The 15,578-nt window shown below is 52.6% G+C and overlaps 2 protein-coding genes across 6 annotated transcripts; both read right to left on the bottom strand.

The window, feature by feature from the left end:
• Positions 1-8: 8 nt before the first annotated feature.
• Mybbp1a (MYB binding protein 1a) lies at positions 9-10,370 on the bottom strand. Its single transcript, NM_031668.2, is given in 26 exon segments — positions 9-684; positions 797-945; positions 1,375-1,476; positions 1,613-1,726; positions 2,127-2,195; positions 2,282-2,413; positions 2,527-2,770; positions 3,088-3,248; positions 3,336-3,503; positions 3,580-3,732; positions 3,821-3,904; positions 4,179-4,330; positions 4,410-4,506; positions 5,377-5,476; positions 5,563-5,730; positions 5,867-5,992; positions 6,369-6,479; positions 6,676-6,971; positions 7,565-7,682; positions 7,791-7,958; positions 8,049-8,224; positions 8,922-9,029; positions 9,119-9,193; positions 9,278-9,361; positions 9,963-10,058; positions 10,163-10,370. Coding segments are annotated over 26 exon segments (4,035 nt in total). The 5' UTR covers positions 10,355-10,370; the 3' UTR covers positions 9-92.
• Positions 10,371-11,946: 1,576 nt separating this feature from the next.
• Positions 11,947-15,578, bottom strand: Ggt6 (gamma-glutamyl transferase 6). 5 transcript variants are annotated; one of them, XM_087573530.1, is made up of 5 exons: positions 15,103-15,578; positions 14,296-14,498; positions 14,105-14,218; positions 13,602-13,804; positions 13,108-13,294 (listed from the first exon to the last, which is right to left on the bottom strand). In XM_087573530.1, the coding sequence occupies exons 1-5, from the start codon at positions 15,240-15,242 to the stop codon at positions 13,196-13,198; spliced, it is 759 nt and encodes a 252-aa protein (XP_087429656.1). In that variant the 5' UTR covers positions 15,243-15,578; the 3' UTR covers positions 13,108-13,195.

The following is a 15,578-nucleotide window of genomic DNA, read 5'->3' as shown; positions in this document are numbered from 1 at the left end:
GACTGGTGTCCTAGATCATGGCTTGTTTATTAAAATATTGGTGAAAAAATAGGAGTCTCTAGGGCTGCTGACAGGAGGGGACATCATAGCACTCAAGGTGTCTGGACTCTCCTCCTGGCCACTCTCCTTTTCCTGATCCCACTCTGTAACAGGCTGGGGCTCCTGCTCACCAGAGACAGCCTTGCTCTTTTCTTTGGCAGGGCAGACTGGGAGGACCTTCTTTTGACCTCCTTTGTGCTGAGAGCCTTCTGATGCTTTTTGCTTTCAGGCTCTACGGGGGACACAGGAGTGGATCCATTCACCTGTGACAGCTTCTCTTTTTTCTTCTGCACTTTTGGGGTCTTGGCAGGGGGGGTGCTGGGACTCAGGGTGGGGTTATTGGGAGCCGGACTCTTGGCCACAGTTACTCCATTCACCTGGGATGGGGTGTTAGCCTTCACTCTCTTCCTTCTTTTCTTGCCTGTGCTGGGGGGCTGGTCTTTACCAGTGGCAGCAGGCATGGCACCCTCTGTCACTGCATCCTGCTGTGATGCAGCCTTCTTTTCTGATGTGGTACCCTCAGATTTAAGTTTCTTTCGCTTCTTGGTCTCTGGCAAGAATCCCTTTTTCTTCCGCTTTGTGCTAATGGGACTCTGGCTGTCACTAGGAATATCCTTCACATTCTTCTTTTCTGACTTTGGACGCCTGTAGGAAGAAAAACACAAAGTTGAGAGTGTGTGTGTGAGTGTGCAGTACTGCTCGGAGGGAGGGTGCTTTTAGCCACATTCCCAATGCTAGTCCCTCTCCCAGAACATACTGCACTCCAAGCAAGTTCATGGCCTGCCAGTAGAGATCGTAGAGGCGACTGGAGCCAGACGAGTGATTCCCTTGCTGCAGGTTTTGCTGCAGCTTCTGCTGCTTGCCTTGAAGCATGCCCAAGAAAGCAGTGAGGTCCACAGACAGCTTCTGGAAGTAAAGATAGGCTGGAGTAGCAGTGTGGTGACATGGCTTCTTGCCAGCATTTGGCTCCTGGGTTCTTAGTCATTCCTGTCTTTAAGTCACTAGTCCCTTGGTTGTGGAGGAAACAAGGGCCCCTAACACTGTCTCTCTTTCCATAGCCAGGGGCCTGGGTCTCTGCTTTTATAGTTCCTCAGCTACCTGCAGGGGTGGTTCCAGACTAGGGGAGCCCAGCTGCCCATCTCCAGTGGCCTGGCCCTCTATCCTGATGGCTCACGAGTAACTCCTGCCCCTCCACTCTGAGCCAGGAAGCCTGGCCTCACCTCTAGCTCCTCTCGCTGACCACTAACATCTCTCCGTTTTCTTTCCGGCATAGTGACCTGGCCTCCCTCCCAGTCTACCAGGTCTAGTAGCATTTAATCTTTGCAGCTGCCTTACCTCGTGATTGACTATCCTGAAGACAGTGTTCAGCAGCTCCAAGATGGATAGCTCCCTCTGGTGTTCCCCTTTGCTCTGTGCTTCCCCAAGAGTCTGCAGGGTCTGCAGAGGAAGGCCAACACTGAGGCACTCCTGAGAGCAGCTCAAGGCCTCTCTACATCTTATATTCAACAGTGGCCCAGGGGGGTAATGTGTTCTAAGCAATCTGGTTCATGGGTGGGGGCTTCACAGCTGTTACCTGGGTGGTCTTTCCCAAGACCTGGCTAATCAGCTGCTCCCACTCAGGATCCTCAAAACACACTCTCAGCTCCCGTGCAGACAGGGCCTTCTGGAGCAGCAGGCACGCCTGGGCCTGTATCAAGGAGAATATAGTCAGCAGGAACCCACCCAGACTTAGAGGAGGCTGCCCATGCTAGGCCTTTCAATCATCAATTTCTCTCTTCTTATGTGGGAAAAGGGCTGCTGAGGCCTGGAGAGGCAGTGGTCCCAACTGGATAAGAAGCAAGACCTGGTGTTGACCTCCTCTAGCCTGCTCGATAGTCCCTGCATCTAAGTTGACAAGGGATGCCCTCTTGTGTAGGCCAGAGATAAAGCCTCAGCAAGCTGGAGACCTTGGGCCAGACAGCAAGGTTCTTTCAGTTCCTCTGTGCCTATCATGAGTTACAGCATGAGCATAACTGAGGTCAGTAAAACAGGCCTCGTCCGTCGGCTTAAGTGAGAAAACGGTACAGGCGTTTCAGAAAGACCCTTACCTGATGGCGGGGCCGAGATGAGCCAGCCACATGCTGGACCACGATGGGAAGCAAGTTCTTACAGATCACCTAGGGATTGAGGAAGGACAAAAGGCCATTAGCTGGGGACTGGGCTGGGCAGAGTTCTCAACAGGTAGGCTGGCTCCTGTACTTACTGGATATCGGGAGAAGAGGTCGAGGAACATGGGGATGGTGAGTGGGCTGTTACGCTTGGTCAGAAGAGATTCCAATGACGCTGAATACACCCGGGTCACAAAGTCCAAGTCCAAGCAACTGGTAGTCTGGACCTGGTGAGAGAGCTAAGGTGAAACTAGGAGCAGGGAGAAGGCTGAGGGAGAGTCCTGGACAAGGGCTGGCCTCAAATTCTCATTGGAAACTGCTTGGACTGGCTCTGCCTCACCTCTGAGTCCTTGGGTTCAGACTTGATGTCTGCTCCCTCTAACTTCTGACCGTCTTGGTACCTCTTAGTGGTGTTGCCCTTGAGGACTCGCAGCAGGTACAGAGAGGCATTGAAATAGTAAAGGGCAACAGAGGCGTCAGCCTGGTTGCCAGCCTGCTGCACAAGCCTCTCCACCTGGGCATGCAGAGCCTCTGCGCCAGGCTCCACCTCGTGGCAGTAGTGGCGGGCACGACAAAGATGATGCCTATGGGCAGGAAAGGCAAAGCTGGTCACAAGGGGTCTCTTTACTTGCTCTGTCATGCACACCACAAAGAGCAGCCCCAAGTCTCATTGCATAGGTTAGGAAACCAACTTAGAGATGAACAGAAACTTGATGCCTCTGAACCGCCCCACACTGTGTATGAACTGTGTATCTGTCTTGTGGGACAGAGTACGTTTGTCACCGATAGCTGGGATGGGCCCAGAGCTTCAGGACCCCTACTCTACACACAGGGAACAGCAGCGTGAGGAAAGTGGAACCAAGGGCTGTGCATTACTCTGGGGTAACTCATGTGTACTCACATGAAGATGCGGGCGGTCTTGTGCAGGAGGTCCTGCTCCTGCTTGGTGGAGCCTCTGCTGCGCATGCTGCGCTGGATGATGTTTAGCAGTGGCTCAAGAAGTTCCAGGATCAGGGGGTGCTCAGGCTGCTTGGTCACCAGCACCTCAATCAGGTCTAGTGCCTGTGGCCAAAAGGCTGAGTCAGCCCATGTGGGAACATGGGAGAGGCAGGAGAGCTCAGGGTGCCTTGCAACTATGTGCACACTCACCCTGATCTGGAAGTCTCGTCGGAGCTGCTTCTCCTTCTGCAGCTTGTTTTTCTCCTCATGCCGGGCCTGGATACGCATCTTCTGCTCTGCAAATAGGCTGGCCAGGTTCTGGTCCAGGGCCATCATGGCCTCATCCCCAAGCTCTTCCTCCTCCTCCTCCTCTCCACCCTGAGGCACAGAAGCAGAGCCATCAGCTTACCCTTAAGTGGGTGGACAAACCCCCTCTCCCCTGGGTCCTGCTCACCAGTGCATTCCCAGCTTGCAACACTTCCATCAGCTGTTGTCGGAAGCCTGGGTCCACATCCTTATCACGGTCCTCCTCTTCACTTTCTTCCCCATCCTCACTATCCACGTCACTCTCTGAGTTCTTACTGTCCTCACTGTCTGAGTCTGCGTCCTATGGGTAGGGAGTTAAGATACCCTTTTGATGACACTATGTGACTATCTCCAGCCACCCGCCCTACCTTGCACCCTCTGGTAAATACCTCTCCATGTTTCAGCTGCTTCTCGTCAGTGTCAGTGACCACCACGTTGTCCTCCTCATCCTCATTTGTCTCAGGGTTGAGCACCTAAGGAGAAGCCCCAGACCACCACTGCACTTGCTGCCCTGATTCACCCTCTCCTTAGGTCACCCATGAAAGTCTCTTCTATGTTGGCCAAAGGCCCCACCACCCCAAGGAGGAAAAGGGGGATGTCCTCTGGACAGCCTGTGGGGATGGTCTGGGGACAGTGGTGTGTAGCGTTTCGATGCTGCAGAGGTACAGAAGATGGAAACTGGCACAATTCCCAGTCCATCTCAGTGGACCCATCTTCTAATCTATCTCTCCAAAGGCCCCAACTCACAGCCAGGATTAGCTGTAGCCCACGTGGAGTCAGGTGGGAACAGACATGACCAAAAACACTCCGGACCACCTGGCGCATCAGGTTACTGGGTTGAGCCAGCAAGGACAGCAAGATCTCCACCATCACCTCCACCCACACTGGCTCCTGGGAGGCTACAAGAGGGAGGCAGATTTAAGCTGAGCAGGCCACAGACAGCCTGGCTACCCAACCTGCCCAGAAGCAACGACACACCTTTGGCTCTAGAGCGTGATCGGCGCAGATTCTGCTCCATGCTTTTCTTGATGCAAGTCTGAATGTCTCCTAGGACGTCACAGCTTTCTGCAGGGGACTATGGGCAGGACAAAGTAGATATCAGAGAGGAACTGAAACTACAGTCCTTAGATATGCCAGTCCTGCTTATGCTGGCAGGTCACCCTTACCCGTCACAATGTGAACCCCAAGACCTCTTCACAACTTTGAATAATAGCACGGCCCACAGAGCCTAAGTTCCCCCATCAACACCCACAGTCAAGGCTACAAAGGACACCAGGACCGCAGGACTAGTAAAGCCCAACCCCACAATGTTGGGCTAACCTGGTACTTATCCACAAAATAAATTTTAAAGTGTTAGTTGAAAAACAGAGAGGGAGACAGTGTGGTCTAGAGGGTGATACAAATGGCAGAATGTGATATACTGGGAAGCTGGTAGGCTACAGAGTCTCTGCTGGGGAACACTACTGGCTTCGGGCCTGACTGTCCCTTGCTTGGGGCTGGAGGAAGCCCTGAGCTACATATATAGCACCTGGGCCCCATTCCTAAATGACTACTAAATGACAAGTGTCCTGGATGTCAAACTGGCCTCCCTCCTGCAGGGGGCAGTACTTTCTTTCATACCTATAACTTCCAATCAGTAAATCACAGATAGATGGGACTGTGGGACTATCAATCTCAGCCACTGGAGGTATGGCCCTAAGCAAGGCTTCTGGTACCCAGCAAACACAGGGCAGCCCCCCAGGGAGAGCCTGGGATGCTAGCTGGTGCTCACGTGGATGGTGTGGGTTTTTTCCCCTTTGAGCTGTAACTTTCATGCAGGACTAGGTTGGCTTAGGAAATCTAACTTCAACCCCCATGTCCCACTGCCCCCAAAGCCACTGAATGGGGAGAGTCCACGGAGCCTCAGAACTCCAGGCTCCATGCCTTTCTCTATAGACTACAATACCTTGAAGAGGTGGAGGCCCACCAGAAGCAGCAGGTGCTGGAAGGCAATGGCCCGGGTCTCTGAGGACTGGGCCTCCAGTTCCTTCAGCGTACTCATCATCCTGGAGGGAGAACGGGCACATTTGCAGGCTCCACTGGCAGACAGACAGGGCTCCCTCCTCCACCCCCAGAAATGCCACGTCCTCACTGGTCCCAGGCCTGACGCTGCTGTGCTGTCAAGGGTGTCACATTGGCTACGTTGCGGTTATGCTTCAACAGCATGTCTGCCAGCTGCACCAGGCGGTAAGTCCAGGGCTTCCCATTTTCAGCCAGGTCTGGTGTCTGTCTGAACTTCACACTGAGGGTCTGCAGTAGGCTGGGTAAAAGGGAGGCAGGATTCATAAGACAGCACTACCCAGGGGTTCAGCCCCCTGTCCCAGGCTCACTGACCTTGTTCACAGCTCAGAACAGAACAAGAGTCCCTCCCCATCGTGTGGGTAGCCCAGACCCACCTGAAGAAGGCACTGACAATGACCCCACGGTTGCCGTCCTCCAAGGGGAAGGAGAAGTGCTGCTTTGTCTCTGGGATCTGGGGAGTAGCTTTCTTTGTCTTAAAGAAGGCATGGAACAAGCAAAACCTGCGAGCAAACCAGCAGTGGCATGGCTAGACACCCCTTAGCTTCACCACATAGGGGCCATTTCTCTAGTTTGACCACCTGAGATCAAGTAGCAGAACCAGAGCCGCTCCTCTGGAGCCAACAGATGCTGGCTACTGTGGGCAAAGGCTTGCTACAGAATCCATAGGTCAAGTCTGAACCTTTGGGGTCCCACTGCTGTACACTTTCTTGGTCACTTTCCTTCACAGGATAACGTACCCCAAAGGTCCCCTGTGCCTATTCCCTACCTTAACCTGAAGGCCTCTGGCTCCAGGGGAACCCAAACAAGGATGAGGCAAGGGGCCTAGTTTCAGTCATGCCAGCCATGAGTGTCCCTCACACCTTGTCCCTCACGCACCTGGCTATTTGCTCGACCACAGCTTCATCCTTCTCCAGGTGCAGATGATCCACAAGGCTGACCAGGCGGTGGATGATCCACTTCCGGAGCCGGAATACTGTTCGCTCAGGCCTAGAAGCAGAAGCCACATGACAACAGAAACAGGGTGCTCCTTTGCCCTGGGACCATCTACACTCTGCCCCAACCTCCAGTCGGGAGACACCAAAGCTACCCCAAAAAGCTAACCTTCCTCCTCTCCTGCCCCGAGTTTGAAGCCATGCCACTTAAGGCTTTGGGCCCCTCAAAGCTCCTGACACCTGCTACTTACACATTCAAGGAGGCGTCCTGAACTCTCTTCTGGTTGGCAGTGCTGAAGTCAACCAAGGAGTCCAGGTCAGGCTGCAGGAACATGTCCCGCAGCCAGGTCACGTAGTTCTGCAGGGCTTCAGTATTCAAGAACCGCGTGACACGCCAGAAGGTAGGCATGACAGGGAGACCTTGATTGGTGATGGCCGTGAAGGCCACCATCACAGTGAATTGCCGCTTGGGATCGTCCTGGCACCCCTCGAGGAAGGTACCCACATATGCACTTATCTCTGGAATGAACCTTAGCGGGTTTTGGGACTGCAAGAGACGAGCATGAGTTTGGGTTACTAGAGTGAAGAGGCAGGAGCCACCACTTTCCCATCTTTCTCTCTAGTGATTAAATCCAGGGCTTCCCCACTCCAATTACACAGCAGGACTGAGGGCTGAGCCCAACTTTGCCACAACTCCATCAAAGCCTATCCTTGACCCCTTAGTTCATCCCCAGCACAAGAAGATTCCCATTCTCCCTCAAAGATTGAGGACAAGATGTTTTCCTAGTTTGACTGGCACAAAGGAAACTTAGGCTCAGGTCCTGATAGACCAGTACTGACCTGTGGCTCAAAACCCACTTGCTTCCTGACAACCCTCTGTATAGGGCCCCCACTATGACTGACAGGTGCCAGGCACAAAATGCAGAACACACTGGCGTCAATAACCACTCCCCCTAATGTGACCACCCCAGCAATGTTACAAATAGATGGCTGGCTGGGCCTGCTGGTGAGTGGGCCTCAGGACAAAAGGGCCTGATCACTGGCTAACCTCTTGTCAAGTCCTGCCATATTAGAACTTCAGAGGAAGCACCACTGCCCTGGCCCTGTGGGCAGCACTGAACCACACGGGAAGACACCTACCTTAGAAACGACCATGTGCTCCCCAAAATGTCGGATCAAGTCTCCTCGCATCACCAACTGCAACTGCTCATCTGACAGAAGCGGCAGAGATGCACCCAGTAGGCGGAAACACATGTAGCTATGGAGGATTGGGATAGAGTCGTGTCAGAGGCCCTGTTCTTTTAGCCAGGTTTTAGAACAGGTCCTACCCAGGCTGGAGGAGAGGGGAGACCAGTGTCAAACACACCTGGATGTATAGGATGGCTTCTTCAGCAGCCCCTCCTCCAAAACCTCCTTCCAGAACCGTTCAAATTTGTTCTCCTGAAGTGCCAGGCGGAGCAGGTTCAGAGCCACATCAGGCAGCTTCTGCTCCTTCTTTACAGAGTTGGCCGCCACCTTCAGTATATTCACCAGACTGGAAGGCAGAGGGGATTCAGTAAACATCACCCAGAAGACTAGAGTGCAGGATACCCCCAGCGAGAGCCCGCTCATAATCTCCTCAAACCTGGGAATGTTGTCTTCTGAGAACAGATCAACCGAGCCAACCAGTGACTCGAGCTCTGCTGGCACCCTCTGCCGAGCCAAGAGGAAGAGCTCCAAGTACTTGGGAGAGCTGAGGATCACTTTCATGTCCCCCTTGAGGACCTTTGGCAGGATCTCCTGGAACATGGACTCTGGGACCTGGAGTGGGAACACAGGTAGAAAGGGTGGCTTCTCCTAGCTCTTGTTTCTCCTTCTGGGTCTTGTTCTACCCAGGGGCTTCTGATACACCACCAGTCAGTCAGGCAACTTGCCAAGCATCAGACCCATAAGAGAGCACTGCCTCCCCAACCCCAGCATCCTACTGATGGCTAACTGGCCCAAAGGCTACATTTAAAATTGTTCCTCTTTTTATTTTTTTTAAGAGAACTAGCCTGTTTCATAGACACAGCCCTATGTGGAGAGCTGCACTTGAATTATGGTCTGTCTCCATTTGTGCCAAAAGGACAAATTGGGGATGAGCTAGTGGCAAATGACTCTAGACACGAGTCTGCCTTGGTCTCCCAACTAGGATAGATAGTGCAGACCCAGGCTTGACCAAACTATGGCAAATGTACTCAGGGTGCCTTCTACATATTCAGGCACTGACAAGCATGGTTCTAAACCCACACTATCCCCACAAAAGCTACCAGAGAGAGTTATGGAGGATCTAAAGTGCCTAACTGAATGGAGATGTGCTGTGACCCTGAAAGACAGGCCAGATGTAAGATACTGGGGACAGGAAGGAAAAAAAGCTCCAGTTGCATGGTGGTCAAATCATCTGTTCTAGTGTTGCTGTAACTAACCCTCATCTTCTCAATGGTTCCCCAATGAGACAGCATGAGCTGGGATTCTCTACCTCGGAGAGGATGTCCACCAGAGCCTTTACTGGCTGCCCCTGTAAGTGGTTGTAGTGATGGGACAATATCTTCAGCAATCTCACGCACTTCATCAGGGCTTCTTTATCCTGGTATCCAGAGAGCAGAGGGTGAAGTGCAGGGAATGCTATGGTCTGCTCCCCACCCCCAAACCCGTCCCTATGCCCAAAGCTCCTACCTTCACTAGGCGTCCTGACTGAAAGAGGGCAAGCACTCCAAACAGGTTTGCAAAGAGAGTAGGTCTCATCATTGCCTAGAAAAAGATCCAAACACAGGTGAACAGGGTCCCTCCCATACCTGTTCGGGGGCAGGCTGTCTGTCTGGGAGCCACACGGACCTTGTTCATTGCTTGTAGATTGTATTTTTCTTGTATCTGTCCCAGGATGTCACACAACTGGATGTCTTCAAAAGACTGCAACAGCTGCCAGCAAGACCAAAAAGAGCTCAGGAGTGGCCCAGGGACATCAAACCAGACCAAGTCAACTTCTTCCACTTTCCCCAATATAATCTTGGTCACTCTTCCCGTCCCTCACAAGGGCTAAGAAGAGTTTACCGCTTTCAAGGGACCAAATCTTACATTGCTAAGGCTTCAGAAGGCCTAGACTGCTTCTGTACATCTTGGAAAACCCCATCCCATCCACAGATCCTGTTCTGAGTTGCCTTAAGACTGACTCTACTCGTTAGCCTTCATTGCTTTTTGGTGTACGAATTTCTATGTGGTCTGCCATCAACTGCAACCCAACCTTGCAGAAGTCAACCTCAAAACTCACTACTCCCAGTAACTATAGCTAGTACGCCTGACAAACGTGTATCAGAAAGAAAACGTGTTTAACTCTCCCACCTGTCTGGACTTTGTTGTAGATAGGCCGTGTTTGGGCGCTTCCTTCCACCCATGTAAGGATGCCTGCATCCCCTCAGAAGCCTCTCGGATATCTCCTTACCCAGCAGCTGCGGTCCCCCTTACCCTTAAACTCCACTCTTTGCCCAGCGAGACTGTGCTCTTGCCAGACGCACCGCCTCACCTGTGCTAGCGCCAGACTGTAGCAGGGCCTAGCAGCTTCTCGGCCCACCCCAAGCCCAGTGATTAGGCGCTTCAGGGCATATTTCATCTCCGAATCCTACAGAAAAAAGAACATCCCTCGTGTTCAACAGTGATCTGAGAGGCCCACCCCTTGCCCCTTGCATCCAGACCCGCCACTGAGCCCGGGACCCTCCATCATACACTCGGCCTTGTGCGCAAGTACTCCAACAACTTCTCCGTGGCCCGGAGCCGCGTTTCCTGATCCGGCTTCGCGATGTCCCAGAAGAAGTCCAAGAACTCGCGACTGTGCTCCAACAGGCTGCGGCGGTCGCCTTGCGGCGCTTCTGCGGGAGACGCAGGCTCAGCTTTCGTAGGGCTCTTCATCTCCGCCATGCTGAACCAAACACGTGGGCTCGAAAGACAGTCTCTTCCAGGTCAGGCCTCGGCGCCTGCGCACTGGGAGTCCGAGTGGGGGCGGGGCCTAGCAGGTTAGGCGTGGATCCCAGACGGTCTCGCCTTTTCGGTGTGTCTGTGGGTGGAGCAGAGACCTGTGCTCGCACACGTGTGTAGAAACTGCAGCTTTGGTCTCATCCTTTACGCTGGCGGAGTTTCTGTAGACCGCCGTAATAAGATCTCTTCCCAGACCCGGGTCTGCTCGCGATCCTTTCAGAGACACCGGTGCGACTGCTGTTCTGCTTCTACTGTGTTCAGCGGAATAAAGCCGTGGCTTCTCTTCCTTTCTAGTTGGAAAAGATGGCTGATGAACAAGTAGCCAAATACATTTAAAATGACAGTTCTGAGGAAAATAAGGAATGTATGTAGCAGAGGGAGCCCTTTAACTGTTTAAATACGCGAAAACATCACCTGTTAGAAATTAAAGAGAAAATTCAATAGATCCTAAGATACTATTTAATAAGAGACCATGACAAGACTGACATGTGGGCTGACAGCTGAGGGACAAGATGGGCTCAATTGTCCCCCAGGGCAAAAAGAACAGGCCAAGGACATTTTTTCTACAAAGGCTGTTCATCTCTTATGGGAATGAGGTCAGTAAGAGGAAGAGGACGAAGGTTCTGGGAAGCAAGGCTGTATAGGATCCCGGGCCAGGCTCAAGAGTTCATAATTTCTTCTGAGTGTGCAGGGAAGGATTTACATCTGATTTATATTTTTAAAAGATCAACTGTTGGCTGAGAGCAGGCACGGCCTGTGCAGAGACAGTGAATTGGGCTGAAGTGAGACCTTGGCTAATCTAGAGATGGTCAAGGTGAGTGATGACTTGAGTCAAAGGAGATGATTGGCTAGAAAGGACACCAAGATAAAAGCTAAAATAGTTGAATAGGCGGTGGAATAATTGCACCTAGGGATGTTTTGTTTGACAGAGAAGTGAAGATGATCCACTCAAGAGTTCTGCTAGCTTGAACTTGGGGATATGGTATGGAAGTAGAATACCAGGCAAACATGTCAATGCTCTACATTTGACCCCCAGCTCAACAAAACAAAACAATTCACTGAGTATGTTGGTGGTCCTCTAACCCAGTGCCTGGGCCAGAATGGATTACATAGGGAGACTCTGCCTTAAAAGACAAAATTACAGGGCTGGAGAGATGGCTCAGCGGTTAAGAGCGACAACTGCTCTTCCAGAGGTCCTAAGTTCAATTCCCAGCAACCACATGGTGGCTCACAACCACCTGTAAAGATATCCGATGCCCTTTTCTGGTGTGTCTGAAGACAGCCACAGTGTACTCATATATAATAATAAATAAAAAAATCTTAAAAAATTAAAAAAAAAGACAAAATTACAGAGATCAGGGATATGGCGCATTGGGTTAAAGCTCTTACTACTATTCCAGAGGATCCAGGTTCAGTTCCCAGCACCCATACAGCAACTCACATCTGTAACCCCAGTTATAGGGGATCCAAAGCCCTCTTCTGACCTCAGACAGAAGATGCATGCGGTATATGTACATATATGTAGTCAACACACACAAGATGAAAGCTTTTTTTAATTGAAAAAAATCAAACCCTCAAAACCTTAAATCAGAATTACCTTTTTCTTTGTCCGGTAGGAGAATTGCTACTGGATGTTCTTGCCCTTGGCCCGAGGAACTATTTCTAAAGGGTTGTACTCAAGAGATCTCAGATAAGGTCAGGGCCAGCCCAGTTCCAGCCCTTCTGTACCCAGAGACATCTCCTACTTATTGTCCCTCCTCTGCCCTGCCGTCTGCTCTACACGTGAAACTAAGAGATTTACCTTGCACAGGTGGAACCCCAGAAAGCAGAAGGTGGCTGGAGCAGGGGAAGCTGAAAGAGACCAGGCCAGGCTCCTCCCCCTGTGTTTGGTGTTCATCATCTGTGCTGCAAAGGGTAACAGGAAAGTTAACCAAAGAGCACGGAAGGCACGTTGTCCCGGGATATTTGAGTTTTATTAGCTTCCAGTCCAATTGATAAAGATCAGCAGGGAATGGCCCAGTGGAAGATGGAGCGGACCACCCTGCCCAAAGACCAGGTAGGGAGTGATGACTCCTCCGGACTTTCCTGAAGGTGAGTTGCACTCAAGCTCTTTTTCATCACCCTCTAAGTCTTTATTTGATTTAAAAAAAAAAAAAGCCAGAAATTCCATCAGTGAGGGTACCAGGAAACGTGGTTGGACCAGCCCTGGATGCCAGAGCTAGAACCAGGTAGCGTAACAGGATGCAGGGTTGTTGGAGCAGCAAACACATCACAGATACATTCTCTTCATACATTCATTGCTGCCAGGCCTTCTCTGTCTGGCTCTTAGGTTCCAGACATCTCTGACCCTCTGTTAATACCCCTGAAAGGGGCAGCAGCCACTAGGGATGCTGGAGACCTGGGCGTGTTCTGCATGGACTACTACCTGCAGTAGAGCCTCTTTGCCACAAATGCCAGGGCTTTCTGTGGGTCTTTGTTGGGCTTGATGTTGGACCTGCTGTTGGGTTTGGGGTGTTGTCAGATGATTGAACAAGGTGCAAGCCATGGCTTTGGCCCCTCTGGGGATCCCTGAAGCCACCAGCCCCAACATATCGTCTTCTGTGTCATCTAGGTTGCCACGGAGAATGAGTGGACAGGCCCAGGTACTAGGTACAGAGCTGGCTTCCAGGTTGCTGAGAAGAACGCCAGTACTTGGGGACAGATGTCCAGAGCCAAAGGAGCTGTTGAGTGAGGAGGTTAGAAGGAGCATGGAGCCATGGCTGTCCACAGTGGCCAGGGCACTGCTCACTGGGGTTTCAGCAGTCTGCAGGAGTGATGAGCAGGAAGCAGGGCTGGGTGTCTTGGAGTGAAGAGTAGACTCCAACAGTCCCATAAGTTCTGGGCCTGCTGAGGGGCCAGGAGTAGTGAACAGCACACCCTGAGGCAGAAGAAGCTGCAGTGCAGGCTCTAAGGAAGGCTTGGGCTGCACAGAGGGCAACTCTAACCCCAGGTCTCTGACCAGCAGGTTCAGCAAGGCATTCCCAACAAGATCTGGGCTGGAGGCCAGGGCTTCACGGAGCAACACAGCTGCCAGGTTGGGGTTGGTGACTTGAGCCCCAAGACCCAGTGGGGTTCCGTTGGTATGGCAGAACAGTGGACAGAGCCCCTCTGTACCCTGGGCTGCTAGTGCGCTTGCCAGGGGTGCATCTACCTCAAAGCCCTTTTGAGCCAGCATGGCAGGCTTGGCCAGCAGGTGTGACCAGGGCAGGCGGCCGAAGTGGGTATGAAGCAAATGCAGGGCAGGCAGAGCTGTGGGCAGTCCCAGGCCAGGGGCCAGGATCTGGGCTGGGCCTGCTGTCAGGGCAGTTGAGTTTCCTGAGGAGCTATTGTAGAAGAGACCCCAGAATGTGGCACCTGTTGAGAGACAGAGACCACACAGGGATCAGAGGCACTGGCCAGAATTGAGGTCAGGATCCTCCAGTGGTCCCAGGTGGAGAATCACTGTCTTGCAATAGAGGTCCCTGACAGCCTGAAATCAAGAGTTGCTGACCAGGGTCAAGGGTTATCCAAGACTAGGCCTGGTACTCAGATCCTCTGTCCTGTTCACTAGCTAGTCTTGAGGTAACGGTCACTGACTGCCCGAACGAGTTCCAGGTCACTAACTAGGCCCCAGGTTAGAGGCTCTGAGGTTCAGGGCCCACAGATCACACTGACCTAGCCCTGTTGCATGAGGATGCACCACCGCCAGACACAAAGCTGCTCCAACTCCAGCATCCACGACATTGCCCCCAGCGACAAGCAGCTCTTGGCCCAGTCGGGAACATGTGGCTGTAGTAAGGAAAGGTCTATGTGTGATGGGGAGGTGCCCTGGACCACTGACCCACAGCCCCTCCCCAAACACTGACCTGCAGGGCTGATGACAGCGCTGTGGTGGTACACACCAGGGTGGTGGGAGTGTCTGCTGGCTGGAAGATCCATAGGGCCCAAGTTTCCTTTTGGGCTGTTCCTACCTTGCAGCTGCCTCAGAGCCAGGGAGCTGCTAACAGCCAGCAGCAGCAGGCCTGCCAGCAGGCGGGTCCAGGCTCCTGGCAACCCACCAACCTTGTTCCTGCAGAAAGGGGAGTCCTGAGCCAGGGATGGGGTAAAGGGGTACCCAAGAATCCCAAGAGGACCCAAGGAATGTTTTCCCCCAAAGGTTTGATTTTGTAAGAGTATAAATTGGAGGGGAGGAGGATTGATTGATTCTAGGCCCAGGGCAGTGCATTGGCAAAGACACAGAGGTAGGAAAAAGTCAGAGAAACTGAGGCTGATTTGGAGGAAGAGTCTACAGAAGAACTGGGGGAGGAAGACCTGAAAGGGGCTTGACACACAGGAAAGAGGAGGTTGAGGAGCGGGGTTCAGCAGGTGTAGTCAGGTCCCAACCTGTCCAGCAGGTGCTGTGGCATGGGGCTGGGCTGAAGCCGGCAAGGCCTGGTCAGGTTAGGGACCAGCTTGATATAAATGTCTCCTCAGATACACAGACCTTTCTCTGACTGACTGGCTCAGCCTCAAGTTGGGTCTGCAGCCTAGAGTTCCCTCCCCCTACTCATCTAGAAAGTCCCTGGGGCTCAGCCAAGTGTGGGATTGCCTGACCCAGCTTAGAGGTTCCAGAGAGAGGACCTTGCCAGCGATCCGGCCTGAACTATGGGGTTCCCAGGCCCTTGCTGACTCACCCGGGGGTATTTTGGAGTCTCCTTAGGGAAAGGACTAGTGGTTCTGCTATTTCTTCCTCTTCTTCCTCCTCCTCTGACTCCATGCCAGGCTCCCAGAGTTGCAGCTTCTGGTAGAGCACAGCCCCTGTGGTGGCATCCATGGCCCGTGCTTCCCCAGATCTTTACCGAGAGCCCTGACAGTTGAGACTGCCAGGTAGGCAGGCAAGCAGGCTGTGGCTGGTGCTGGGTGGCCTTGGGGAATGGAGGTGGTGAAACAGAGAACAGGTCTGGCAGGGCGGGGCTGAGGAGGCTGCTATGAGCCTGCCTCATTAGGACACAGGGCTCTCATAAAGGTTCCCCAAGCAGCTGCCATACAGGGGTCACAATTTACACAGGTCTAGGAGGAGCCCAACACCATAGCTACAGACTAAGGGGTGGGGTGGGTAGAGTCTCTCTTTGCCTTTGAGATCCCTAACCTACTCAGGTCTCTAGGGACT

Source organism: Rattus norvegicus, chromosome 10 (assembly GCF_021556685.1).
Source record: "Rattus norvegicus strain SHRSP/BbbUtx chromosome 10, alternate assembly SHRSP_T2T, whole genome shotgun sequence".
NCBI classification, from domain to species: domain Eukaryota; kingdom Metazoa; phylum Chordata; class Mammalia; order Rodentia; family Muridae; genus Rattus; species Rattus norvegicus.
This window is presented reverse-complemented; position numbering and strand designations above follow the sequence as displayed.

Coding starts and splice junctions, on each gene's coding strand:
- Ggt6 (XM_087573527.1), bottom strand. CDS start 15,242: ATGGATGCCACCACAGGGGCTGTGCTCTACCAGAAGCTGCAACTCTGG. Junction 14,499..15,102: donor AGACTCCAAAATACCCCCGG/GTGAGTCAGCAA, acceptor CCCTTTCTGCAG/GAACAAGGTTGGTGGGTTGC. Junction 13,805..14,295: donor CGCTGTCATCAGCCCTGCAG/GTCAGTGTTTGG, acceptor GTCTCTCAACAG/GTGCCACATTCTGGGGTCTC.